Source organism: Apodemus sylvaticus, chromosome 22 (assembly GCF_947179515.1).
Source record: "Apodemus sylvaticus chromosome 22, mApoSyl1.1, whole genome shotgun sequence".
In the NCBI taxonomy this organism is placed as follows: domain Eukaryota; kingdom Metazoa; phylum Chordata; class Mammalia; order Rodentia; family Muridae; genus Apodemus; species Apodemus sylvaticus.
This window is the reverse complement of record NC_067493.1, coordinates 55,106,211-55,132,951: the sequence shown is the minus strand read 5'-3', so window position 1 is coordinate 55,132,951 and position 26,741 is coordinate 55,106,211. Positions and strand designations below refer to the sequence as shown.

Sequence of the window (26,741 nt, the reverse complement as noted above, 5' to 3'; positions counted from 1 at the left end):
AGAGATGGCTCAGCGGTTAAGAGCACTGACTGCTCTTCCAGAGGTCCTGAGTTCAAATCCCAGCAACCACATGGTGGCTCACAACCATCTTCATGGGATCTGATGCCCTCTTCTGGTGTGTCTGAAGACAGCTAGAATATACTCACATATATAAAATAAATAAAATTTTATAATATGGCATGTAGAAGGACATTGCAGATAGGTTTTTTTATATATTCAATTAATAGTAGAAACTATAGCCGGGCAGTGGTGGTGCATGCCTGTAATCCTAGCACTCTGGGAGGCAGAGGCAGGCGGATTTCTGAGTTCGAGGCCAGCCTGGTCTACAGAGTGAGTTCCAGGACAGCCAGGGCTACACAGAGAAACCCTGTCTCGAATAAACCAAATCCAAAAAAAAAAAAAAGAAAGAAAGAAAGAAAGAAAGAAAAAGAAAAAAAGAAAAAAAGAAACTATAAAGAAAAAAAAGCAGATTAAAAATAATTTTTGCCCAGCCAGCAGTACCGCACACCTTTGATCCCAGCACCTGGGAGGCAGAGGCAGGTAGATTTTTGAGTTTGAGGCCAGCCTGGCCTACAGAGTTAGTTCTAGGACAGCCAGGGCTACACAGAGAAGCCCTGTCTCGAAAATACCAAAGAAAAATATAATAATAATAATTAACAATAATAATAATTTTGGAGAGTGGATTTAGCTGTGCAGACCAGAATCGCCTCAAATGCACATGATCTTTCTGCCTTAGCTTTTCAAATGCTTTATTATAGGTCTAAGCCGCCATGCCAAGTAAAAGTATATTTAAATAAAAATATATAGATAGAGCTGTTGGGGGTGGCATATACCTAACACTTCAAATAAGAGATAGGAAGACCAGGAGTTCAAGGCTAGCCTCAGCTACATAGTGAGTTCAAGACCAGCCTAGACTACATGATGATACTTTGTCTCAAAACTAAAGCAAACAGAATTTAAAATGTTGGTTGCTAATTAACAACAGAGGGGTAATGTCTGCACGTTTAGAAAGAATGCTCTCAAGTCAGCAAGAGAAATAATCAGCCTGCCTCGGTGGAGCAAAGAGGGGCAAAGTGGAGACAGGCTGTGAGAAAGCAAACACAAGGCCCACAGCTTGTGAAGATACTAGCAAGTCTGGGACAAGGGCGGGGCCGGTGAGGGCAGGGCCAGTGAGTGCGGGGTAAAATCTTATAGTCAGGGTGGGTCCAGTACAGGTGAATTCTGAGGTGAATGCCCTTGAAATTTGTAAATGGCCAGAGCTTTCCCGGAGGGCAGAGTGGTCTTAGTTTACATATACAAAGTCTTTCACACAGTGGTTGCTTTTTTGTTTTGTTTTGTTTTGTTTTGTTTTGTTGAGACAGGGTTTCTCTGTGTAGACCTGGCTGTCCTGGAACTCACGCCTGCCTCTGCCTCCCAAGTGCTGGGATCAAAGGTGTGCACCACCACAGCCCGGCAGATGGTTGCATTTCTAAAACCTTTATTGTTTTATTTTTTTAATGACTTCTTTGGTCTTATTTTACACGCATTGGTGTTCTGACTACATGTGTGTCTGTGCAAGGGCATCAGATCCCCTGGAATTGGCATTACAGATGGTTGTGAGCTGCCGTGTAAGAGGGTGCTGGGACTTGAACCCTGGTTCTCTGGAAGAACAGTCACTACTCTTACCCTTACTTTCTCCAGCCGCAGTGGTTGCATTTTCAGAAGCTGATCCTGGAATAGCAGTTAAATGAGGGCCTAGTAAGACGTCCAGGACAGCTGCTTGAAGGATCAGAAAATAAGAAAAGAAGCCAGACGGGATGGTTGGCTCTTGCAGCTCCAGCGCTTGGGAGCCGAGGCAGGAGGATGGATGTCTATAGTCCAGGTCTGTCCAGGTCTGTCTGGACTAATTAGTGAGACTATGTCTCAAAACAAAACAAACAAATAAAGGGGGGCGTGGAGAGAGATGGACAGAGAGACAGAGGCAGACAGACAGGAGGCAGACTGCTTGCCCAGCATGCAGAGCCGGGATGCCATCCCCAGCTCTCAGCAGGTAGCATGGCCCAGACGCCTGTAACCCTGGCACTTAGGAGGCGGAGGCAGCAGGAGCAGACCGTGAGGGCCATCCTCATCTGGGCAGCAAGTCGGAGACCAGTCTGGCCGCCGTGAGACTCTGACTGGACTCTAGGCAGAGAGAGGGCTTGTTTGCTGGCCACACCGCCTTCCTCCCCTGGCTTCTGACTTGAGAATTCTCTCTGGTTCTGCCCTGGCCTGAGTGTGTGTCATTCATCAACCAGGCAGCAGATGGAAGAACTCTGGCTTCCACAGCTCCGGGGCCTCTGACTTCAAGGATTCTCACTTTGAGCCTCCTCTGAGTGACCTGGGGAGATAATTTCTCACTGAAAGAGTGGAGGGAGAGGAAGAGACATTGAGACAGAGATCCAGGGAGATAGAGACAGAGAGAGACACCAAGAGACAGAAACAGAGAGATAGAGAAATATATAGAGAGACATTGAGACAGAGAGAGACAGAGACAAAGAGACAGAGACAGAGAGACAGACAGACAGAGACAGAGAGGGAGATGGAGCAGTATTTTGTCTAGTTTGGGACTAAGGACACTCATTCAAACTTTCTGACTGGACGTGTCATCATTTCCAGTGGGCATATGTAGTAGAGTTGAGCCAGCACTGGGCCTTCGGCAGACACACACCTGGCGCTCGGGGCACTGGATCCCAGCTCTGATGTGACTGACGGTCGTGAAGAACAGCACCTACCTTAACGGGCTGCTTCCGCTGAAGTGCTCAGAACTGTTTCTTCCGATCGCCCAGACACAGAGCTCTGTAGGATGGGACTAAGAACGGACACAGGGGGCTGGAAAGACAGCTCAGCAGTTAAAAGCACTGATTACTCTTCCAGAGGTCCTGAGTTCAAATCCCAGCAACCACATGGTAGCTCACAACCATGTGTAATGAGATTGGATGCCCCCTTCTGGTGTGTCTGAAAGCAGCTACAATGGACTTACATATAATAAATAAATAAATCTAAAAAATAAAGCAAAAGAAACGGACACAACACAGCTCACTCTTGTGAACCTCCAAGTGCATCAGAGTCACAAGGAACTTGGCTAGGGTTGCGAGGTCTGAGAGATGTGAAGTGAGAAGTGGAGAGTGGTCTGTGCCCTGGGCGCTTGCTCTTGCTGTGTAATAACAGGCTAAGGCTACACCTCAGACACGTGCCTGCCTAGGTGCCTGTGGGCTCGCGCGCGCTCCCCACTGTTACCCATGCTTCCTTCACCAGCTTCCTCTGCGGTGGATGTTGCTGAAATAGAAGACTGGACCATCACAGCTTCCCTCCCCTCCCCTCCCCTCCCTGGGCCTCAGCATCCTTATCTGTTCCGCCAGATGTGTTTTGGTCTCACTGCTAGATGTGTTTTGGTCTCACCATCTCCAGGTCGGAGGTCTAGCCTTGGCAGAAGAAGGACCTGGGATCCTGCTGCTTTCGTCTCTGGGATACTGAAGCAGAGAGCCACACATCCGCACAGCCCAGGGAGGCGTCCATCCCTTCCCAGCCCCGTCTGTCCAGCATCCCAGAACAGCAGTGAGCTAGCTGGCTGGCTGGGAAGGCCCTGTCCGGTGCCTTTGGCCCACGGTGGCCCAGGGAACGGCCCTCCCTCTGCTGGGGTGCAGCAAGCAGCGGGGGTGGGGTGGGGAGGCTCATCTCCAGCTGGCTTGTGTCTGTGAACCCCTCCCTCCCCCCAGGCCTGTCCACAGGGCCTTGGGACCAGCCAGAGAAGTCAGGCTCACTAGAGCGAGGAGACATGAGGTTACTTGGCCGGACTGAGTCCTGCTCCCGGGGAAGCACAATGCCCAGCCCACCCCGTGCTCGGTGCCCCCTCCACTGCCGAAGACTTTGACCTTGTGTTCCAGGGCTAGCTGGTGGGCAGAGGGCTGAAGTCAACACAGCCCAGAAAGTCGGGAGCGTTCCTGCAGGGCAAACAGGAACCTGCACCCCAGGCTGTTTTTCTCCGGATACCTGGATACCTGGCGCCAGTGGTAAGTGAAGATATATGCTTGAGCGGAGATGAGCAGAGACCGGGGACAGAAACAACACGGGTGTCTTCCCCAGAGTCCTCTCCATGTCAACAGTCCGGGCTCAATATTAGCGCCTGAGATTGGTGACCCATAAAAGGAGAGACTTGGGAAAACGTCCCCCTGAGAGATGGCACTGTACCGCCCTGGCGTACTCGTCAGAAAGGAACAGCAGGTTCAGAACTCCACCTCTCCAAGTCTCAGTTTCCCCCATCTGGAACACGGAATCTTTGAACAAAGTTTTTTTTGTTTTGTTCTTGTTTTGTTTTAATTATTATGCTTGCTTGCTTGCTTGATTGATTTGGTATGGGGGGGGGGGGCGGGAAGGCATACATGCCACGCTCTGCAGTTGGAGGTCAAAGGGCAGATTTTGGGACTGAGCTCTCTCCTTCCACCATGGGGATCTCAGGAGCAGAACTCAGCCTGTCAGGCTTGGGGGCAGGCACCTTTACAGCTGAGACATCTTGATGTCTCTGGATGTGGGACCTTGACTCGTCACACAGGCTGAATTTGAGGATTAAAAGACAGATGGATAGGCCAGGCGGTGGTGGTGCACGCCTTTGATCCCAGCTGCACCTGATAAACACCCCCTAAACCATCTTTATCATTACTCTGGAGAGGGGGCTTAATTATCAATGTCTCATAACTGCTGTCCCAATTTAAAGATAAACTGGGACTATTAAGTGCACAAGGTACAGCCCCACGGCGTGTGGAGCCCGGCAGAACTGCCTTGTGTTCAACTCCGTTCCTCTTCATCACAGCCCTTTGGTCTCACTGGTCCTTCGTGTTCTCCATTAAGCGCACGTGACAGTCAGAGGCACAAGTTGCCTCCTCTGATTGCTTTCTAGGGGACAAAGGTCATAAGCAGAGAGACACAGAGAGAAGTCAGTGCCGGCTGACTGCTGTTGGGAGGTACGTTCGGGCCGCATTGGGTGAGATCTGGATTCCCACACCGCTGGCTGTGTGGCCTCGGCTTCAACCTCTGCCCCGGCTTAGGCTGATGGGGAAGGCCGTCTCTGTTAGAGGCACAAAGCTGTGAGGGGGAGGGGCTGCGTTGTCTCCTTCGTGTTTTGTGTCTTAGTGATGGTAGGGTCTCAATAGGCTCTCCTGTCTCGTGCTTATATTGACTTTATAATCTCTCTCTCTGTGTGTGTGTGTGTGTGTGTGTGTGTTTGTGTGTGTGTGTGTGTCTGTGCCTCTGACTCTGTCTCTGACTCTCTGTCTCTGTCTCTATCTCTGTCTGTCTCTGTCTCTCTCATTCTCTCTCTCCTGTCTGTCTGTCTGTCCATCTGTCTCCCTCTCTGATGAATGCAGTAACTTCTCTGGTTCATCTTCCAGGATACACACTCCAAGCATGCTTGATTAGAATAACTGGCCATAAAGCAGAATTGCACCACTAACATCAAAACGTCAGCAACCACAGGAAATGGTTGACTTAATAACAGAGCAATGTACTCACAGGCCCAGGAGTTCATTAGTGCATGCGTGAATGATCTTACCCAAGGCTAGACCACAGCTTCTGTAGTCTGGCTCATGCTCCTAATGCCTTTGTACCACATGCCTTTGTACCTTACTTTAACAACAGCTACTCTAGTCAGTGTCTACTGTAGGGCTCAGCATCTTTCCTCTCCAATCCTGTCCCTGACGGTCCCACATGGGGCGCTTCAGCTTCGAAACAGCAGGACTCTCAAGCACAGGCTATCGGTCTTCCCCCGCCTCAGCCTCGGGTCTTTCTTTCTTTCTTTCTTTCTTTCTTTCTTTCTTTCTTTCTTTCTTTCTTTCTTTCTTTCTAAGATTTATTTATATAATGTATGTGAGTACACTATAGCTGCCTTCAGACACACCAGAAGAGGGTATCAGGTCTCATTACAGATGGTTGTGAGCCACCATGTGGTTGCTGGGATTTGAACTCAGGACTTCTGGAAGAGCAGTCAGTACTCCTAACCGCTGAGCCATCTTTCCAGCCCCATCCTTGGGTTTTTCAAATCATGTGACTAATGTGAACACAGAGCACCACAGTTGGGCTAGCCTGGGCTCTGCTTTTCTTGAAGTTTGTCTTGGGTAACAACCTCAGTTGCCTCCACTAAAAATGGGTACGTCTCTTCTAGGGTTGTTATGAAGATCTCAATAGGTTGGGTGTTGATCTCTTCTAGGGTAGGAAGATCTCAATATTTTGGGTGTTAATAGTTCACACACACACACACAAGCACATGCACAGATATACAGAGGGACACACAAGCACACATACAGATAGATATACACACAGGCACGCACACAGAGACAGACACATACACACACACATGCACACATGTACAGACACACACACAGAGGGACACAAAAGCACACATATAGATACACAGACACACACACATACACAGATGTACAAGCACTGAGGGACACACAGAGAAGGACACACACAAGCATATATACAGATATATAAACATACATATACACACACAGAGACACACACATGCACAGACACACACAGAGGGACACATAAGCACACATACTGATTCATAGATACACATACAGGCACAAACACAGAGACATATACACATAGAGACACACCGAGGGACACACATAAATACACATACAGATACATAGATACACACACACACATGCACACGCACGCACACACACACACACACATACACACACACAGCTGGAAACCATGCAGCTGCAGCCTCCCCTCACAGACTATTCTTTCCCACCACCCCCGGGGAAATGACCCTTTCCTCACAGTGGTGGTTCAGGTTTGGTCGCCTTTCCTTGGTGTCCTGTCTGCACAGGGATGTTTAGTTCCTCCTTGAAGTTCGGCACCGTGGGGAAAGCTGGGACCCGCCTGGTGCTCGCCGGCCTCTCTCGGCCCCTTCCTGGTGGTTCCGAAGCCATCAGCTCTGGGTTTGTTCTCCCATGGCCAAGCTTTGATCCAAAGTTTCTTCTTTGTCTTTCTTTCCCCCTTTCACTTTTGAGGCAGGAAGTTACTATGTAACCTCTGGCCTTGAACGAGCAATCCTCCTGTCTCAGCTTTTTTTTTTTTTTTCGAGACAGGGTTTCTCTGTGTAACCCTGGCTGTCCTGGATCCCACTCTGTAGACCAGGCTGGCCTCGAACTCAGAAATCCGCGTGCCTCTGCCTCCCAAGTGCTGGGATTAAAGGTGTGAGCCACCACTGCCTGGCTTCCCCTTATCTTTTTGAGACATGGAATTGCTATGAAGCCCAGACTGACCTGGAACTAGTAGCATCTTCCTGCCTCAGCGTCCTGAGTTCTCAGATTACACATGTCTTTCCCTATCTACACTCCCCTCAAGCCCCATCTCTCCCCCACCCCACCCTCGTCCTGTCCGGGGTCCCTCGGTGCTGTGGGTGTGGGAACAGAGCACCAGTGAGAGCAGACATAGGTTCTCTCGCCAGCTGCTGCTGTGACCTCGAGCTGGTGCATCTCTCTGGTCGCCTCTGCGTCTGCTCTGTAAACTGCTGTTCTGTATGAGCTCCCAAGCACCCGAGCGGCTCCTTCTGGGTGTGATCATCCACTGTCCATCCCAGGCTGGGTGAGGGGGCAGTGGGCAAGAGCCGTCCTCCCACGGAGTGTGTGTGTGGAGAGACAATGAGCTGTCGTGCAGATGGCAGACGACAGGCAAGGCTCACACGGAGCCTCTCCTCAGACAGGCAAGGCTCACACAGAGCCTCCCCTCTGGCTTCCTCCTCCCTGGGCTCAAACACTGAAAATGAGCATCCCGGGAGGGAGCACCCTAGCCCTGGGCAGGCTGGGAGCTGCTCTCTCTTATCCAGATGAGTCCAATACTCGGCCAGGCTCACACAGTGTGTCAGAGATAGGCTAAGCTGAGCGTGTCTGACCTGCTAATCCAACACACTACAAGCTTCTAATATTGTGTTCTATGAACTGTGTATTATGTACTGAGTACCAAGTACTTGTACCGGGTACTGTGTGCTGTGTACTGAGTACTTGTACTATTATATACTGCGTACTTATATGCTGAGTACTTATACTGGGTACTATGTTCTGTGTACAGAGCATGTATACTATATACTGTGTACTGTGTATTTGTATACTTGGTACTTGTACTGAATACTGTGTACTGTGTACTTGTATACTTAGTACTTGTATTGGGTACTGTGTGCTGTGTACTGAGCACTTGTACTGGGTACTGTGTGCTGTGTACTGAGCACTTGTACTGTATAAACTGTGTGCTGGGTACTGAGCACTTGTACTGTGTACTGTGTACTGTGTACTGAGCACTTGTACTGGGTACTGTGTGCTGCGTACTGAGCACTTGTACTGTATAAACTGTGTGCTGGGTACTGAGCACTGGGTACTTGTACTGGGCACTGGTTACCGTGTACTGAAGGTCTCCCGGGCGCCATCACAGGAACCACCTGCAGAGCTTGGCAGTGAATCCTTAAGACAGCTGATGAGACTGGTGTTGCTCCTGGTTTACTAATGAAGTGGTCTCGGGGGTGGGGAGGTGGGGGGATGAAGGAGGAGAAGAGGGATGGGGGGGGCTGTTCCCTAACCCCCCAGCACCCACGCACAGGCTTCAAGCTGCCACCATCTGTTTATAGACTCGGTACCAATTTGGCGTCTGAAACCCCAGTAGAGTCCAGCTCTCGTGGCCCGCCGCCACTCCCCCTCCTACCGCTTTGCAAAACTAGGCCGTATAGAGAATGACCCGCTGTTCAGGGCCCCAGGCCCATGTTGCCAGGAGCTGGGGTCTGAGGAAGGCCAGCCGAGTGTAGAGGGGGCAAGAGTTTGGGCCTTCCAGACACACACAGTCCCCTTGTTCTGCCTCTGGGGAGCTTTCTGAATAGAGCAAGGTCAAAAGCGGGTAGGCCTAAACATCTGAAGGTGTGGCCAGCTCTGCAATCCAAGGCAGGCCTATTCTTCTGCCTGAAGAGCAAGTTCTGAGGGCAAACCCTGCATCAGACATGCTTGAAGCCGCATTGGCTAGCTGGCCGCACGGCGCATAGTAGGGGTGCTGTAAATGTGTGCAGAATTCACATGAATTGGAGTTAAATTTCAACACCAACACCTACTGGAGATGTGCGTGAGGCACTTTTCCTTTCTGAGCCTCAGTTTCCTTGTCTGTAAAATGGGACTAAAAACAGCAGTCCTGACCTCAGAAGGACACTGGAGGCTTAGGTGTAAGGATATGCGATGCTGTAGTTCTGGCACAAGAGCACAGTAGGTCGGCTCTCTGTAGAACTGGTGCTGTTTGGCCACTGATGTCACATCTGGGCACCCCTGAGGTATGTCTAAACTGCAGTTCAGGGAGCATGGTACCCAGGGCTGGCAGGTTAAGCTCTGCTATTTGAGACCAGTACTTCCTGACCACCAGACTACCCTGAATACCTGTGACTGGGCCTGACCACCATGGTGGGGCACCCAGGAGCTGCCACGATTATCAACGGAGTGACCTTAGACACGTGATTCGCCTCTGCACACCTCCATGCTGCTCCTGGTGAGCCGGGAGCACTGAGGACGGAAAGATGGCTCAGCAGTTAAGAGCATGGTCTGCTCTTCCAGATGACCCAGGTTCAGGTCAGGACTCCTCGCCATCTGCAACCCCAGCTCTGGGAGTTACAGGCGTCCTCTTCTTGCCTCTGCCTGCACCCTGCACTGAGGTGCACACACACACACACACACACACACACACACACACACACATGCACACACACACACACTGACACACACACATGTTGACATACACACACGCTGACACACACATACACACACACACTGACACACACATACACACACACACACACACACGCTGACACACACACATACACATACACTGACACACACACATACACACATGCTGACACACATACTGACACACACACTGACACACACACATGCTGACACACACACATGCTGACACACACACACTGACACACACACATGCTGACATACACACACGCTGACACACACATACACACACACACTGACACACACACACACTGACACACACACACACACGCTGACACACACACACATGCTGACATACACACATGTTCACACACACACATGCACTGACACAAACACACATGCTGACACACACACAGACACACACACACTGACACACACACACATGCTGACACACACACGCTGACACACACATACACACATGCTGACATACACACATGCTCACACACACACACACATGCACTGACACACACACACATGCACTGACACAAACACACATGCTGACACACACACACACTGACACACACATACACACACATGCTGACACACACACTCACACACACACACACACACACACATACACGTAGACATATAAAAAATGAAATAGGCCTTGAAAGAGAATCAGATGACTACCTCTTACATTCTAGAGTCTTGGGCTCTTGATCATCACCGATGGAAGGGACTCGGCAGTGTTGGTGCCTCCTAAGCCTCCAGGAGCCCACGGTGATGGTGGTGATGACCAGGACCCCCCATTTTCTCTCTTGCAGGCTGGCGTGATGCGCGTGGCCGTGATCGGAGCGGGAGTCATCGGGCTGTCCACGGCCCTCTGCATCCACGAGCGTTACCACCCGACGCAGCCGCTGCACATGAAGATCTATGCGGATCGCTTCACACCGCTCACCACGAGCGATGTGGCTGCGGGCTTCTGGCAGCCTTATCTCTCCGACCCCATCAACCCGCAGGAGGTGTGAGTGGGGGTTCCGTGAGGCAGTCTGGGGGCCCACGGAGATGTGACACAGTCTTCACCACCAAGGACGAGGCCCTAGTGGAAGCCTTGACCTGGTGCGGGCATGCTGTGCTCTAGAGCTTTCGGGTAGAGGGGGTGGGTTAGGAGCCTGGGGTCATCTAGGGCTACCTAACAAGACTGAGATTAAAAAATAACCAGTCAGGAGAGTCCCCCTGCCTGTAATCCCACCACTCAGGAAGCAGAGGCATGGAGAGTCACTGCATGTTGGAGACTAACCTGGTCTACATGGCAAGTTTTGGGCTAGCCAAGACTACAAAGAGAGACTGTATTTTTTAAAAAAATATCTATTTATTTATTTTATGTATATGCGTACCTTATTTGTATGTATGCTTACATGCTAGAAGAAAGAATCAGATCCCGTTACAGATGCTTGTGAGCTATCATGTGGATGCTGGGAATTGAACTCAGGACCTCTGGAAGAGCAGATAGTGCTCTTAACCACTGAGCCATCTCTGCAGCCCCCTGTATTTTTTTTAAGTAAACATATAAGGAAAAGATGAAGAAACTAACAAACTGGGTGCCAGACCCAACCGTAGTCCCAGATTCCACAGAAGCCACCCCGGGTTTCTTGACCCCATTACCGCAACTGTTGAGCCAAATCTGAAACAAGCTTTGTTATTTTTGTTGTTGTTTTGCTTTTTGAGACAGGCTTTCTCTGTGTAGCCCTGGCTATCCTGGAACTTACTCTGTAGACCAGGCTGGCCTCGAACTTAGAAATCTGCCTGCCTCTGCCTCCCAAGTGCTGGGATTACAGGCGTGCGCCACCACTGCCCGGCTTGCTTTGTTAAATACTGGCCAGGGTGATGGACAACAGCCAGGTCTATACCTGGGACACCCAGGGAACGGCCATACACCTCCTGACATACTTCCTGCCCACATACCTCAGCGATGTGTGACGAAGCCTCTCCCGTGCAGTTGGCGCAGCCGATCTTGCTGACAGACGTGAACATGCTTGGCTCATTATCTCACATGAACACAGCATTCCAGGAAGTCCTCTAACTCGGGATAAGTGGCGCTCACAGGTTAGGGGCATTTTTGAGTTAGAGATCTCGTGAACACAGGTGACACAGAACCTTAGCTCTCCCGGGCGTCACTGAAAGCTCATCTCTGACATCAGAGCAAGCAGAGGCTGCGGAAATAACTCGGAAGGTAGAAGACAAGCCCTGCCGCTCACGTCCGACCACCCGAGTTCGGATCCCCAGGACCCACGTAAACGCCAGATGCAGTGACTCACACCAGTATGCCACCCCAGGCTGGCCTTGTTGGGGGATGTTGAGAAATGCCCAAAGCTCACAGCGCTCACACAGCAGCAATAGCAAGAAAGGTAGAGAGGGGAGAGCCAGCGCCCAAGGCTGACCTTCCCGCGAGGGCCACAGTCGGTGCGCATGTGTGAGCATCGGCACATGGGAGATGAGTAAACACTGCTGAGGACCATGGATGGCCCGTTCTGTGACGAATCCCAAGCATCGGGGCCTGTGCTTCGTGGTTCTTCCGTAAGGTGGGGTGGCTCTTAATCCCCCAGCACCGGTGAATCCAGAGAGGCTCAGAGCCAGGGGATTGATGAGGCTGACTGACAAAGACACAGAAGGTCACAATGTGTGTTTGATGACATCGTGAAATCGAGCATATTCTGTCAACACCAGCCACGACAGTGATGTGCTTGCGTCCAAGATTCCTATTTATTTTATTTTTTGAGATGCAGCCTCACCATGCAGCCCTGGATCCTGCTGTGTGGATTGTTAGGCTGGCAAACTCACAAAGATCCGTCTGCCTCCACCTCCTAGTATTTTAATGGTGTCTCCCTCTATGCATGGCCTTGATGTTAGCTTCTTGAGGACCAGAGGCTTCAGACAGCGCATCTGGATAGCTCTGCCTGGCTAGAGGGAAGCCTGTGAGCTGGGCTCCTCAGGACATGCTCAGTTCTGGGCTTGGCCAGCTCAAAGCCAGGTCAAGGCTTTGCAGTGTGAGCCCAGACCCCAGGCCCCGGCCTCAAGGGTGCACAATGGGGGTGCTTTCCCTCCTGGTTTTCCATCTGGGAAGCCAGGTGTGGAGAGCTGTTTGGAGCACTGTAGGAGTGAACACGGTAGATGACACTGTCCCTGTCAGTGTCACCACAGTGCTACACAAACTGGCATTCCAAGCAATTTTACCCAGGGTGTTTTAGTGACCAAGACTCTGGTGCCATTTTGGTTTAAAATAAGTTTGGAGTCATAAAGAAAGAGACCAATGCTCCAAGTAAAGTATCTGGACAAAGCTAACTTTATCTTGATTGAAAAGTTGTACCCAAGGGCTGGAGAGATGGCTCAGTGGTTAAGAGCACTGGCTGCCCTTCCAGATGGTCCTGAGTTCAATTCCCAGCTACCACATGCTGGCTCACAACCATCTGTGATAGGATCTGATGCCCACTTCTGGTGTATATGAAGACTGCAACAGTGTACTCACACTTATAAAATAGATAAATATTTTTTAAAAATATTATCAAATACTCTATTTTTTTTTTAAAAAAAAAAGTTGTACTCTGAATAGCAAACACACGGAGACAGGAAATGCATTCTGTTTTTGTCCTAACTCAGATAGTGACTGTGTCTTTCCCTACTGACTGGGGTCTGACTCCTTACTCTTTTTTTATTTTCTCAAGACAGGGTTTCTCTGAGTAGTCTTAGCTGTCCTGGAATCCACTCTATATCCCAGGCTGGTCTCGAACTCATAGAGCTCTGCCTGCCTCTGCAGAGTGGTAGGATTTGATTGGGTAGTCTGAAACAGAACCAGTGCACAGGCAGTGAAGGAAGATGAGGGGTCTCAGCTCAAGATCATCAACGTCTTAGAAATAGCAGAGTCTTTGTGTAACAGAGATTTCACTGGGTGTGGTTTGTGTGTGTGTGTGTTTGTGTCTCTGTGTGTGTGTGTGTGTGTGTGTGTGTGTGCACACGTGCATGTGCACGGGTTTTATAGTAATTGGTAGAAGAGAGTCGAGTGTGCTGTCTCTTACACTTCCAGGGAGTGGAACCAGCAAACTTTCGACTACCTGCTGAGCTGCCTCCATTCTCCACACGCAGAGAAAATGGGCCTGGCCCTCATCTCAGGCTACAACCTCTTCCGAGATGAAGTTCCGGTGAGCCAAGAGCCCTTGACCATGAGGAGTATAAGCCACAGTGCAGAGGAACCACAGAACTAGACCATTCTGTGGGTAGAAAGAGAGGCTTGTCGGGGACCAAGTTACCAAGGCTACTATGCAGGGGGTGGGAGGGGTAATGGGAGACAGAGATGGGCGAGAGATTGTCTGGACTGACAGGAACTAGGTGTCCTTGCCCAAGGTAGTTGATCCACAAAGGAAGGTTAAGAAATGCTCTTGGAGACTGTCTCAGTCAGGGTTCTATTTCTGCACAAACATCAGGACCAAGAAGCAAGTTGGGGAGGAAAGGGTTTATTGAGCTTACACTTCCACATTGCAGTTCATCACTAAAGGAAGTCAGGACTGGAACTCAAGCAGGTCAGGAAGCAGGAGCTTATGCAGAGGCCATGGAGGGATCTTTCTTACTGGCTTGCTTCCCCTGGCTTACTCAGCCTGCTTTCTTATAGAACCCAAGACTTCCAGCCCAGGGCTGGCACTACCCGCAAGGGGCCCTCCCCACTTGATCACTAATTGAGAAAATGCCCCACAGCTGGATCTCACGGAGGTGTTCCGCAATGGAAGCTCCTTTCTCTGTGATAGCTCCAGCTTGTGTCAAATCGACACACAGAACTAGCCAGTACAAGGACGAAGGGTGGTTCCTGTTCTGATGCACAGAAGGCCACCTTTAGGCTTGTATACCCAATAGCAATCCTTCTGTTTACCCTGCCTCAATCCTTCTGTTTAGGATGTTATTGACAATGCCATTTGGATATGGGGCATAGATAGAGCTGGTGCCCAGAGCTGGAGGAGTGCTCAGAGGTCACAGACTATGGTTTCAGATTAGTCTGTCTGTCTGTCTGTCCATCTGTCTGTCTGTCTACCCATCCATCCATCTATCTATCCATCTACCTATTATATCTATCATCTATCTATGTATCTATCTATGTACCTATGTATTTATCTATCATCTATCAATCATATAAATCTATCATCTATATATATCATCTATCATTTATCAATCATATACATATCTATCATCTATCTATCACTTATCATCTGTCTACCAACTATCTATCTACCCACCCATCCATCCATGTATCCATCCATCCATTCATCTACCTATTGTATCTATCATCTATATATGTATCTATCTATCATCTATCAATCATATACATATCTATCATCTATCTATCTCTCTGTCTGTCTGTCTGTCTGTCTGTCTATCTATCTATCTATTTTGGTGGAGTTGAGGGTCAGGCTTTGTGTGTCCTAAGCATGTGTCTTGCCACGGAGCTATGCCCCAGCCTCAGGTCCACTGAGAGCGCTGTCTCTACCCTGCTTCTGGTCCTACTCTTAGGATAAGTGAAGAGAATAGACCTGACCCTGACCGTGTGAGTTCAGATCTCAGCTCTCCCTCCTAGCCGTGAGATTCAGGCAAATTTCTTGACCTCTCTCGGGTCATTTGGCCTGTCTGTAAGGACGCACACAGCAGCCACCCCAGTGGCTGGTTGGGAAGGAGAAGCAACAGAGCCAGAGCAGCAAAGGCCGCAGGCAGTGTCTGCCGCAGCCAGCATCCTCTGAGTCTCCATTCTTCTGATGATCGGGGCCACCCGGCCGTGTGAGCCGACTCTGCTTCCTCCTCAGGACCCTTTCTGGAGAAACACAGTTCTTGGATTCCGGAAGCTGACCCCCAGAGAGATGGACATGTTCCCTGATTATGGGTAAGATTCCTGTCAAGGGAACGAAAGAAAGGAAGGAAGGAAGGAAGGAAGGGGAAAGGACGTGACAGCTCCTAGGTGTGACGGAGTGCTCAGAGGTCACAGAGTTATGGGTCCAAATTATCTATCTATCATCTATCTATCTATCTATCTATCTATCTACTATCTGTCATCTATCGTCTATCTGTCTGTCTATGTATCTATCAATCATTTATTTATCATCTATGATAGATATCTTTGTTTACTGGTGAGACAAAGGAGAGACTAGCACAGACAGAGACATCCGGGAGACAGAGACATCCGGGAGAGCCCAGAGCGGATGTGGCCAGAATGAGCTGGGTCCTGTGAGGAGAGGGGGGAGGGGAACTGAAAACAGAGAGAGGGGACCAGGTGCAGCAGCCAGGAGACCAAAGGTATAGAAGGGGCAAGTAACCGGAATGGTTGGATTACACAGGAAAGGGCAGGTCAGACCTCTGGGCTGAGAGTTCAGGGTAAGGGGCAGGGTATGCCAGCCACACCCTTTAACAGGTGGGGACTGAGGGATGCTGGGAGAACCTGGATGCTAGGTCTGCATTGCTACGACCTGGTCTCTGCCGTTCACATCAGGGTCTGAGACTTGACACCTGTCATGTGCAAAGACACTGGGGCATGACAATTCAGATAGAACCGTGTAAAAGGCAGCTAGGATGGGAACTCCAATCTCTCATCCTGTCTCTGTCCTGGAGCCCGTGGTACCCTGTCCTTCTGATGGTTCCTGGGGTTCCAGGTACCCTGGGCTTTGGGAAGAAAGACCAAACAGCTTTGCACACTATAGACACTGCTACCTATGAAGAAGGGCTTGTGTTAGCTGGTGAGGTGTTTGCCACGGCAGCTCATATCACAATCCAGCAATGAGAAGGGGCAACTGGGTCCCACCGTGGCCTCTGAAGGAAGCACCTGTTGGTTTAAGGATCCTTCCCTAGGACTCCCCTTCGAATCCCATCAGCTCTCCTCACTGCCACCTCAGAATCCGAGCCTGTGCCTATGGCCCCTGAGGGACATTCAACATTTAAACCGTAGCCCTCCGTGTTGCTAAACCACTCTCTCAGATGAGGAAATGGAACTCCAGAGAGGCTGAGTGACTTCCCAGGGCCACATAGCCATGTGACTAAGCTCAATCCATGCGTTCCTCTCCTGACCCCATGCCCTAAATTACACACCTAGCTTCTATTTGCGTATCCCAGGATGCGTGCTTTGAGAGAAAATTTCGCCTTTCATTGAGCAATGTGGGATAACCCTCACTGCTACCCCACAAATGCCACCTAGAGACTCAGCTCTGTCCATTTTGGGAACTCGGAGTAACACCAAGGCAATCTTCAAATGGCAGATTCTGACCGTGTTTGTTTGTTTGTTTGGCGTGCTCTGACTCTAGCTATGGCTGGTTCAACACAAGCCTCCTTCTTGAGGGGAAGAGCTACCTCCCATGGCTGACTGAGAGGTAAGACCTTAACCTTCCTTTGAGAAGGAAACGTCCTGGGGACCAAGCTCTGAAAGAGTAGTAGACAAACACCAAAGAGAAGATCTTAGGGTGCTGTGGGGAAGCTGTCCCGGGTCCTGATCACCTCTGTGTGCAGAAGCCCTGGTTCTGCATTCTGCAGAGGGTCAACCCACCTTGCAGATCTCGGTTGCTATAGTTCTCAGCAACTTCCTCAGGGCTCGTACAATAGTTTAAATTGGATTGAGATGATCTTCTAGATCTATTTACATAGTTTGCATAAATTATCTTTAAGATGTTTCTCTTCCTTTCCTTTTTCTTGTCTAACTGCTCTTGTCAGCCTCCCTAGAACAATGTTAAGTGATACAGGCAAGAATGGATGCCCCGTCTTACCACTGGCGTTTTAATATAGTTCTTGTAGAGTTCCACATTAGTGAAAATAGTTTGGGGATCCCATGCATTTATATTAAAGGAGACTTTATATGTTCCCTATATTTTATAAAGATTTTTAAAAACTGAAATGAATGGAGATTTTGTGGTCTGGAAAGATTTTCTCAAATATGGCCTTCAGGATCCTATTCTGCATTTACTGACTCAGAACACCCAGGGCAGAGGTCCAGATTTTTTGTCTTTGTCTTGTCTTTGTCTTTTTGAGACTACATAACGCTGGGTGGCCTGGAACTCAAGAGAGCCACTATCCCTGCTTCCCAGGTGCTGGGATTAATAGAGTCTCGTGTCTAGTAGGTCCAGAATCTTATATGTCTATACATTCTCTGGGTGAGTGTAGTTATCAGCCGAACTCAGGAACCGTGTGGTGTGAGACCTCTCCTGGGGGGACACATGCATGATTACTCAACCCACATGGGGAACCCACAACAGATAAAAAGTGATTATCACATCCAAGCCCAACTTGGTGAGCCAATGAATTTACTGAGTTAGTAACAGGCGTATGGGTGAGGAATCAGTTACAGGATGTCCCGATGACTCAATGGTTATTACATCAGAAAACCCAACTCAGAGCAGGTGTGAGCTGCAATCCGGGAGCTCCCTGCTCATCTCTACACAGCTGTCTAACTCGGAGAATCTCCCCTGGGCTGTTTGGCTGCCCCCCCACCCCTCAGCCAGCCATTGCTTACATAATCTTGGGGAGGAGCGTCATGAATCTTGTGTGTTCCCAGTCTTGTGACGTTTGTTACTCTGTGTGTCTCAGGAGAGTCCCTGCTCCTTCCTGGAGAGAATGTTACCAACTCGAGGAAGTTGTAACACAACAAACTATTGCTTGATGTTTACTACTCTTATCCTTGGGACATTGTGACCCCTGACCAGCCACCTTCCAGGTGTCCTATCATGACGAAATTACATAGTTCCCCTTCCGATTGTTACCCTTTCTAGTTCCTTTGATGGGTTTTCAGGTGCAGGATCAAACCCAGGGCCTCATACCCCCGGGAAGACGTGCCACCACTGAACCACATCTACAGAGCCCTTCTCTGGGACAATGAAAGACAGGGGTGGGTGTCCCTGGGCCCCTGTGGCTCAGCTCTGCCCCCTGCCCCAACTCCCCTAAAGTTTGTTCCTTTTGATACAAACCAACATGGTGACAACAGACTGTAATGAGAAGCAGAGTCTGGTCTTGTGTCCCAAACTCTCAGTGGACAGCTCACTCTATGACCTTCTCCATCGGCTCAGTGATAGGCTGGACCCACCAGAGAAGACCTTGCTTTCAAAGAGGTAGTTTTCAAAGCTGTGGCCCAGCGGTGCTCATGAACTGAAAGACTGCACGGGGGCCTTGAGTGGAGCTAATGTCCACGGAATGTCCCCTGTGCTGCTCTCTAGGAGGGATGTGGCAGAGAAGTGAATCTGGGGAGGTTTTGATGTGTCTCCTCATCCCAGGTTAACGGAGAGAGGTGTGAGGCTCATCCATCGGAAGGTGGAGTCTCTCGAGGAGGTGAGTAGCAGGGATATGAGGGAATGGAGGCGGGGAGATGCTCCCTGCTGTGGGCGGGAGAGCCCTCCTTAGACTCTCAGGGCCCCCGTAGGCCTGTCCCACCCCAGGAGGACCTGGGCATTCTGAGGGAGGTATCTGCCTTGATATTGGTGGTAGAAGGGGACAAGGGAACCGCAGTGGCCAGAGGACTGGTTATATCGGCCTTACATGTTTCAGAGTCGGGGACACATTATTCTCCAGTCAGCTCGACTCCACTCCCCAGTCCAGACCCTTCCATGCTTCCTGTGACATCTGGGCTAATATTTCTGTAACATCCAGGCACTCAGCTCAGACCACAGGCACACCGGCAGCACACGGTGACGAGCTCAGGGCCACTATAGCCTGACAGTTGAGCTCTGTGGTTTCACTTAGTCCCAGCATGCAGAACAATGGTGGGCACAGGGAAAGTGCAGCGTGTCCAGCTGCTGGTACTGAGCTCTGTGGGGTCAGTCTGGCCCCAAAGGACACCTGGGGTCCTGGGGTCTGTGGTTGATTCTGAGACAGTTCTCCTCTGTAGCTCTAAGGCAGCATGCACTTAGCAATGTGTGTGTCCATGAAGGCTTGGGGAAGTCGCCAGGGCTGGGCTGCTGCATGGGGTGCTTTCTGTGTCTGACATGACAAGTACTCTGGCCGCAGGCAGAGTTGAAGCAAGTATCCTGGCAGGGAGAAGGCAAGAGGAGAGGCTAAAAGGGGTCTTGTGGAGGGTTGTACCATCTTGGCTTGACGTGAACTTTCCTTTAAGTTTTCAGGAAAGTTCACATCCATGGTACTTTCTATCCAGCAACCTCTCCTCGAGGTCACACAGCATCCTACAGTAGCCCGGGAACATTATTGGCTTTGCTAGAAAACCATTGTCAGCAAGGTAGCAGTGGAACACGCCTTTAATCCCAGCACTTGGGAGTCAGAGGCAAATGGATCTCTGAGTTTGAGGCCAGCCTGGTCTACAGAGTGAGTTCCAGGACAGACAAGGCTACACAGAGAAACCCTGTCTCAAAAAACCAAAATAGAATAAGAGGAGGGAGAGGAGAGGAAGAGGAGGAGGGAGGGGAGGAGGAAGGAGGAAGAAGATGAGGAAGGGGAGGAGGGGAGGAGGAAGGAGGAGGAGAAAGAGGAGGAGGAGAGAAGGAGGAGGGGGAGGAGAAGGTAGAGGAAGAAAGGAGGGAGGGAGGGAGGGAGGGGAGGAGAAAGGAGGAGAAAGGAGGAGAAAGAAGTTGTGAGGAGGAGGAAGGGGAGGAGGGGAGGAGGAAGGAGGGGGAAGAAGAAAGGAAGAGGAGGAGGAAGGAGAGGGAGGAGGAAGAGAACAAGAAAGAGGAGGGGGGAGGAGGGGAGGAGAATTATTGTCCAATGAGAGCAGCTGAGCGTCAGGAGCTAAAAGGATATTTCTGTGATCAGAAACCAAGTGGAAGTCAGTGAGGAGACTTGGAGCCAGGGCCACTGGACCCACACCGGCATACCTCACCCCAGGTCCCCAGGGAGCAGACAGCTGTGATGTAAGAGGCTGGAGGACGGAGCAGAGAAGGCACAGCACAGTCCTCACCCTTCCTGTCCCTGACTTGTTCTTGCTGCCAGGTGGCAAGAGGAGGCGAGGATGTGATCATCAACTGCACTGGGGTGTGGGCCGGGGCTCTGCAAGCGGACGCCTCCCTGCAGCCAGGCCGGGGCCAGATCATCCAGGTGAGGAGATGCTGCGGTCTGGGGAGAGCTGCCCTGTCTGCTCCTGTCTGTTCCTGTCTGCTCCTGTCTGTTCCTGTCTGCTCCTGTCTGCTCCTGTCTGCCCTGTCTGCTCCTGTCTGCTCCTGCCGCTCCAAAGCGCAGGGTCCACGTTGACTGCAGACTTCGAGGCAGTGACCAGCCGACTCCCTGCCCTGCTGTTTTGGAATTTAGTGCAAAGTGTGGGGACCTTTTCCCCATGTGGGATCCACAGCACAGCCTGAGTTACAAAAAAAACAAACAAGCCTTTATGGGGTGCTTTTCAAGGGCCAGGCGAGCGCCTAAGCACCTTTTTGAGTTGATTAGTCTGTAGTACAGCCCTTTGAGATGGTCCTATCATATCACACTGCCATCATCACTGAGGCACAGAGGTGTCACATAACACATGGAAGGGTGCACAGCAGCAAACACTGAGCTGGGGTTAGAACCCAGGTGAGCCAGCCTGTGGGGTCACCGTTGTCCCATACCTCTCAGGCTGTGTGAAGATGTACGCTTGCCATTTGCGGGCACACGGATAGGTGTGGCCATGGGCACACAGGGATGTGCATGTGTGTGTTTGTATGTATGTGGTGTGTGTGCTCCTTGGGTGTCTGTTTGCTCTTTGAGCTCGGATGTTCTTGTGGACATGTGGCGAGGGCGTGCGTGGGATACTCCAGGGAGCACGGGGAGCTGTCAGGTGACCCCCCTGCAGTCCTGGGTCACAGGGGTCCCGAGAGGGCTGAGCACTGAGGGAGCACGCTGCAGGGTGAACCGCTGGCCTTGACCTCACTCCCTGACCAGATGCATCTGCCTTGACTAACAGGTGGAGGCCCCGTGGATTAAACACTTCATCCTCACCCACGACCCCAGCCTCGGCATCTACAACAGCCCATACATCATCCCAGGGTAAAGCTCTGGCCGCTCTAAGGTCACAGAAGGGGCGACATCATGGCATCGGGACATCCCCATCCACCTGGCCGCTGTCTTTCTTCCAGGGTTTTGTAAATAAGCTTAGGCGATGAAATCCCTGGGCTGGCGGGATTCGGTCCTGATTAGACTTTAGCTGGAACGTTCCTTCTGGTAGCAGAGGTGGTAAGGGCAGGACAAAGGTCCTGGATACGAGCCAATGACATCGGAAGCGGTTGGAATGTCGGCAGGGGGTGGGAGAGCATTTGGGTTTAAGTCGTTCATGATGGTGGTGGTGGAGGCTGTGTTAGGGGATGGAGGGCTACTGGTGCCACATGACGTCACCATGACCACGTGGCAAAGATATCGGTGGAGAAGGAGAGTGCAGGAGGGGCTGTTGGCAGGCACGGGGTGTGCAGAGTCAGGGAGATCAGCATCGTCGATGGTGGTGGAGTGGGAGCAGTAGCCGATGCTGATGAAGACCGACCATGGTTCTAGTGTGGTGGAGATGATGGTTTCAGAGCCGGTGACAGGTGGTGTGGCGGTGTGCCTTGGTGGTGATTGTATTGGCATGGTAGAGGTGACAATGGCATGGTGATGCTGCTTTGGTGGTGGTGATGACGGGGTTGGTGTCAATGACATTGCTGGTGGTAGCAAGGTGTTGACAGAGATGGTGGGGATGGAGATGGTGGGGATGGAGATGGTGGGGATGGAGATGCTGGGGATGGAGATGCTGGGGATAGAGATGCTGGGGATGAAGGGGCTGGGGATGGTGGCACAGGGAGTTCATGGAGACCACATTGGCGATGGGGCGTGTTTAGCAGGAATGGCAATGCCAACAGGAGCGGGTGACTCAGAGGATGCAATAGTGGTGGAAAAGGAGAGGGGGAGACTCCTCTGCCTGCTGGAGTTTATTTTCCTTAGCCCTCTTTATTTTTTATTTATTTATTTATTGGATTTGGTTTTTTCGAGACAGGGTTTCTCTGTGTAGCCCTGGCTGTCCTGGAACTCACTCTGTAGACCAGGCTGGCCTTGAACTCAGAAATCCGCCTGCCTCTGCCTCCCAAGTGCTGGGATTACAGGCGTGCGCCACCTCCGCCCGGCTAGCCCTCTTTATTTTTATACAGTTCTAAGACAGTTACGCTCGGAGGCGTATTCCAGCTGGGAAATTGGAGTGAGCTAAATAGCGTCCGGGACCACAATGCCATCTGGAAGAGCTGCTGCCAACTGGAGCCCACCCTGAAGGTGAGGGGGTGCCCTCAGCCAGGCAGCTTGGCCCTGACGGGAAGGCACCTCCATGGGGGTGAGTGGGTCAGTTAAGCCCAGAGAGAGACTGGGGTGTGCGGTACACAGAGTGATGTATATGGTATACAGACTAGAGTACACAGTATACACTGTGGGCTATAGACTACACAGTACACAGCTGGGGTCCACAGTATACAGTCTGCAGTATAGACTATACAGTGCACAGACTGGGTATCTTAGGATTTCACTGCTGTGAACAGACACCATGGCCAAGGCAAGGCAAATCTTTTTTTTTGTTTGTTTGTTTGTTTGTTTTTTCTTCGAGACAGGGTTTCTCTGTGTAGCCCTGGCTGTCCTGGAACTCACTCTGTAGACCAGGCTGGCCTCGAACTCAGATATCTGCCTGCCTCTGCCTCCCAAGTGCTGGGATTAAAGGCGTGTGCCACTACTGCCTGGCGACCAAGGCAAGTTTTATAAAGGACAACATATATTTGGGGCTGGCTTACAGGGTCAGAGGTTCAGTCCGTTATCATCAAGGTGGGAGCAGGGCAGAATCCAGGCAGGCATGGTGCAGGAGGAGCTGAGAGTTCTATGTCTTCACCTGAAAGATTCTAGTGAAAGACTGACTTCCAGACAGCTAGGATGAGGGTCTTAAACCCCACACCCACAGTGACACACCTACTCCTACAAGGCCACACCCACTCCAACAGGACCACACCTCCTAATAGTGCTCCTCCCTGGGCTGAGCATGTACAAACCATCACACTGGGTTATGCAGTACACAATATACAGACTGGGATATAGAATACACAGTACTGCGGCCTGTGACAGTGCTTGGGAAGTCCTTGCTGTGCATTGACCCCAAACTGGCCCTTCTGAGAGTGTCCCTCACAGGGTGGCCTCTCTGCAGGTCCTCACAGACAGCCGCTGTACTTGCTTGTGTCCATTTTCACATCTGCCTGGTCGTGGTCGTGGTGACCAGAGAGGTGGGAAACTGTGTTGCGCTTGGTGGTGACAGACGGCAGGGCGGGTGACGGTGGCACGGTGGTAACACCAGGACGGTGGCTGGAGGCGGCGGCCGTCATTGCTAGAGATGAACTAGCAGGTGGTGGCAGAGGGTAAAGGACAATCCCAGGGAGTTAAGATGCTTTGCAGCAGTTAGGACCTGGGTTCGGATCCAGAGCTCATGAAAAGACAGATACGGCAACCCACGTCTGTAAACCCCGCGCACCCATGGTGCCGTGGAAGGGGGAGACAAGGACTCCCGGGGCTTGCATGCCAGCCCGCCCTGCACACACAGTAGTGAACAGAGCTTGTTTCTAAGGAGGCGGAAGGTGAGAACTGATACCTAAGTTTGTCCTCTGATCTCCATATGCACCTGCACTACACATGCCCACTCATGTGCATACACACTCACACACACACACTCACACAAACCCACACATAAACACACACTAACACATAATACACATACATATACACTTATACTCTTACAAACTCACACATACACACTCACAAAATACACATACATATACACTTGTATACACAAACACACACTAACACACTCACACACACATGTATATACATACTCACATGAACTCACACACACACACACCAACACACACTCACATAAAAACACATACATATACACTTATACTAATACACACATATTTTACATACACATTCACAATACACATACATAATACACTTATACAGACATTCATACAAACCCATACATACACACACTTATACTTACATACACATTCACACGTATACACATTTACATTCACACATACACTCAACTCACACACACATACACACACACACACTTGCACGTACTTACACACTCACACTGTGGGATGTGTGTGACTGCTAACTTGTGATTGAATACCATGAAGCTAACTCACAGCTGCCCGGAATGTCAGCTGGGACACAGTCTAGATAAAGTCAACAGCACTTTTTTTTTTTTGTCCAGAATGCAAGAATTGTGGGTGAACTCACTGGCTTCCGGCCAGTCCGGCCTCAGGTCCGGCTAGAAAGAGAACACCTTCGTTTTGGATCTTCAAGTGCAGAGGTGTGTTGTGTCAAGGGCAGAGGTGTCCACCCCAGCTCCTGCAACAACCCGGCCATTCCCCGGGAAAAGTCACACGGGCTGAGATCAAGTCTTCCAGTGTAAACCAGCTTTCCTGACCCCTCTCCCTTCTCCCAGGTCATCCACAACTACGGTCATGGAGGTTACGGACTCACAATCCACTGGGGTTGCGCGATGGAGGCGGCCAACCTCTTTGGGAAAATTCTAGAAGAAAAGAAGTTGTCCAGGGTGCCTCCATCTCTCCTCTGAGTACTCTAGCGACTGCCACCTGCCCAAGACGACACCTCCAGCCCTTTTGCAGAGGGATTCCCTCTCCCCACGCCCTCCCCAGCCCCACCCCCAGTTCTGCCCCAGCCCCACCCCTGGCTTCCTCTGGCAAAGGCACAAAGGGAGGACTCATCCAGAGCAGTCCTAACCAGCCAGCTGGGTGAGACAGGCAAGATCTACTGCTGTGGTGCAGTTCTTCTCACGCGGGAAGGACTGTGCTAAGGCTGGTTGCACTGGGTGGCAGGGTGTGTTCAGTCCTATAAAGAGTGGTCTGGAATCTTTTGCTTAGAACTCTGATGAATGGTTCACAACACACTCCCTGTGTATCTATAGTGGTGGGAGGAGGGGGCAAGGGGGGAGGGGGGGGAGGAGGACTACTCCCTCCTCAGCACTCTGCTGGTCAACATTATTAAAACACTGGATATCCGAACTCTCTTCAGGATTGATTCTAAGACAAGCCTTCCCCTCATTCTCACCACCTCAAGACTACTGTGGTCTTGAGGAGACTTGGTTTAGCTTGTATGTGTGTGTGTGTGTGTGTGTGTGGTGGGGGGAAGGGGGAAGGGCACAGCTCAGGTCCTGGAGCAGACTAGGTAAGTGCTCTACCGCTGAGCGGAACCCTGTCCTCTCGGGGCCTGGAGTCAGAGAAGCGGATCACCTCGGGCACAGTGAATATCTTTTTAGCCTGTTAATATATGTGTCTGTGCATGTGAGTGTCAGCGCCCACGATAATGTGTTGAGGTCAGAGGACAACCCATCCAAGTCAGCTTTCTCCTCCCACCGTGTGGGGTCCGGGGCTTTAACCCAGGTCAACAGGCTTGGCAGCAAGCGCCTTACCTACAGTCATTGCCTGAAATCCTTTCTCGTGAGGAGAGAACCAGGCGGCATCTCACCAGTAAACAGAAGGTTCTGGGACTGTGATGAGGCTGCTTAGGTCCCGGCCCCATCGCTGGGTTGCTGCGGAGAGGAGCTTCGTGGTAGTCCTCGCGCCACTTGAGAATACTGATTAAAACATCTCTTTAGTCTATTGATTTTAACGTGTGTGTTGGGGGCGAATCTTGGGTCAGGGTTTCTATGTAGCCAAGGTTGGCCTTGAATTCATGAACTTCCTGCCTTTGCTTCTGCTTCTCAGGAATTAGTGTGCCTAAATCTCTCTCCCTCTCTCTCTGTGTGTGTGTGTGTGTGTGTGTGTCTGTCTGCCTCCGTCTTTTGCTCCCTGTCTCTCTGTACACATACAAGTGTGTGTGTGTGTGTGTTTGAGGGTGTCTCATGAGACTGGCCTCAAACTCACTACGTTTCTGAGGATAACCCTGAACTTCAGACCCTCTTATATCCGACTCCCAAGTATTAGGATTACAGGTGTGTACTTAACTTCGAACTTAAAAATGCTTCAAGAGTTCATTTTTTTCTCTTGGGTAGAAATTACACCCCTCTTC

At 50.7% G+C, this 26,741-nt stretch overlaps 1 protein-coding gene across 2 annotated transcripts; it reads left to right on the top strand.

Moving 5' to 3' along the window:
* The first annotated feature begins 3,344 nt into the window (after nt 1-3,344).
* Dao (D-amino acid oxidase) lies at nt 3,345-25,735 on the top strand. Of its 2 annotated transcripts, XM_052169154.1 has the most exons (12): nt 3,345-4,028; nt 4,913-4,976; nt 10,559-10,758; nt 13,816-13,930; nt 15,575-15,651; nt 17,060-17,125; nt 19,013-19,067; nt 20,676-20,780; nt 21,619-21,701; nt 22,829-22,946; nt 24,922-25,020; nt 25,156-25,735. In XM_052169154.1, exons 3-12 carry the CDS (start codon nt 10,568-10,570, stop codon nt 25,285-25,287), a joined length of 1,041 nt encoding a protein of 346 aa, XP_052025114.1. In that variant the 5' UTR covers nt 3,345-4,028; nt 4,913-4,976; nt 10,559-10,567; the 3' UTR covers nt 25,288-25,735. The 2 variants fall into 2 exon arrangements, with proteins under 2 accessions (XP_052025114.1, XP_052025113.1); XM_052169153.1 differs by lacking the exon at nt 4,913-4,976 and having other exon boundaries at nt 3,347-4,028.
* The last annotated feature ends 1,006 nt before the right edge of the window (nt 25,736-26,741 follow it).

Coding starts and splice junctions, on each gene's coding strand:
- Dao (XM_052169154.1), top strand. CDS start 10,568: ATGCGCGTGGCCGTGATCGGAGCGGGAGTCATCGGGCTGTCCACGGCC. Junction 10,759..13,815: donor CCCATCAACCCGCAGGAGGT/GTGAGTGGGGGT, acceptor TTACACTTCCAG/GGAGTGGAACCAGCAAACTT. Junction 19,068..20,675: donor AGGTGGAGTCTCTCGAGGAG/GTGAGTAGCAGG, acceptor TCTTGCTGCCAG/GTGGCAAGAGGAGGCGAGGA.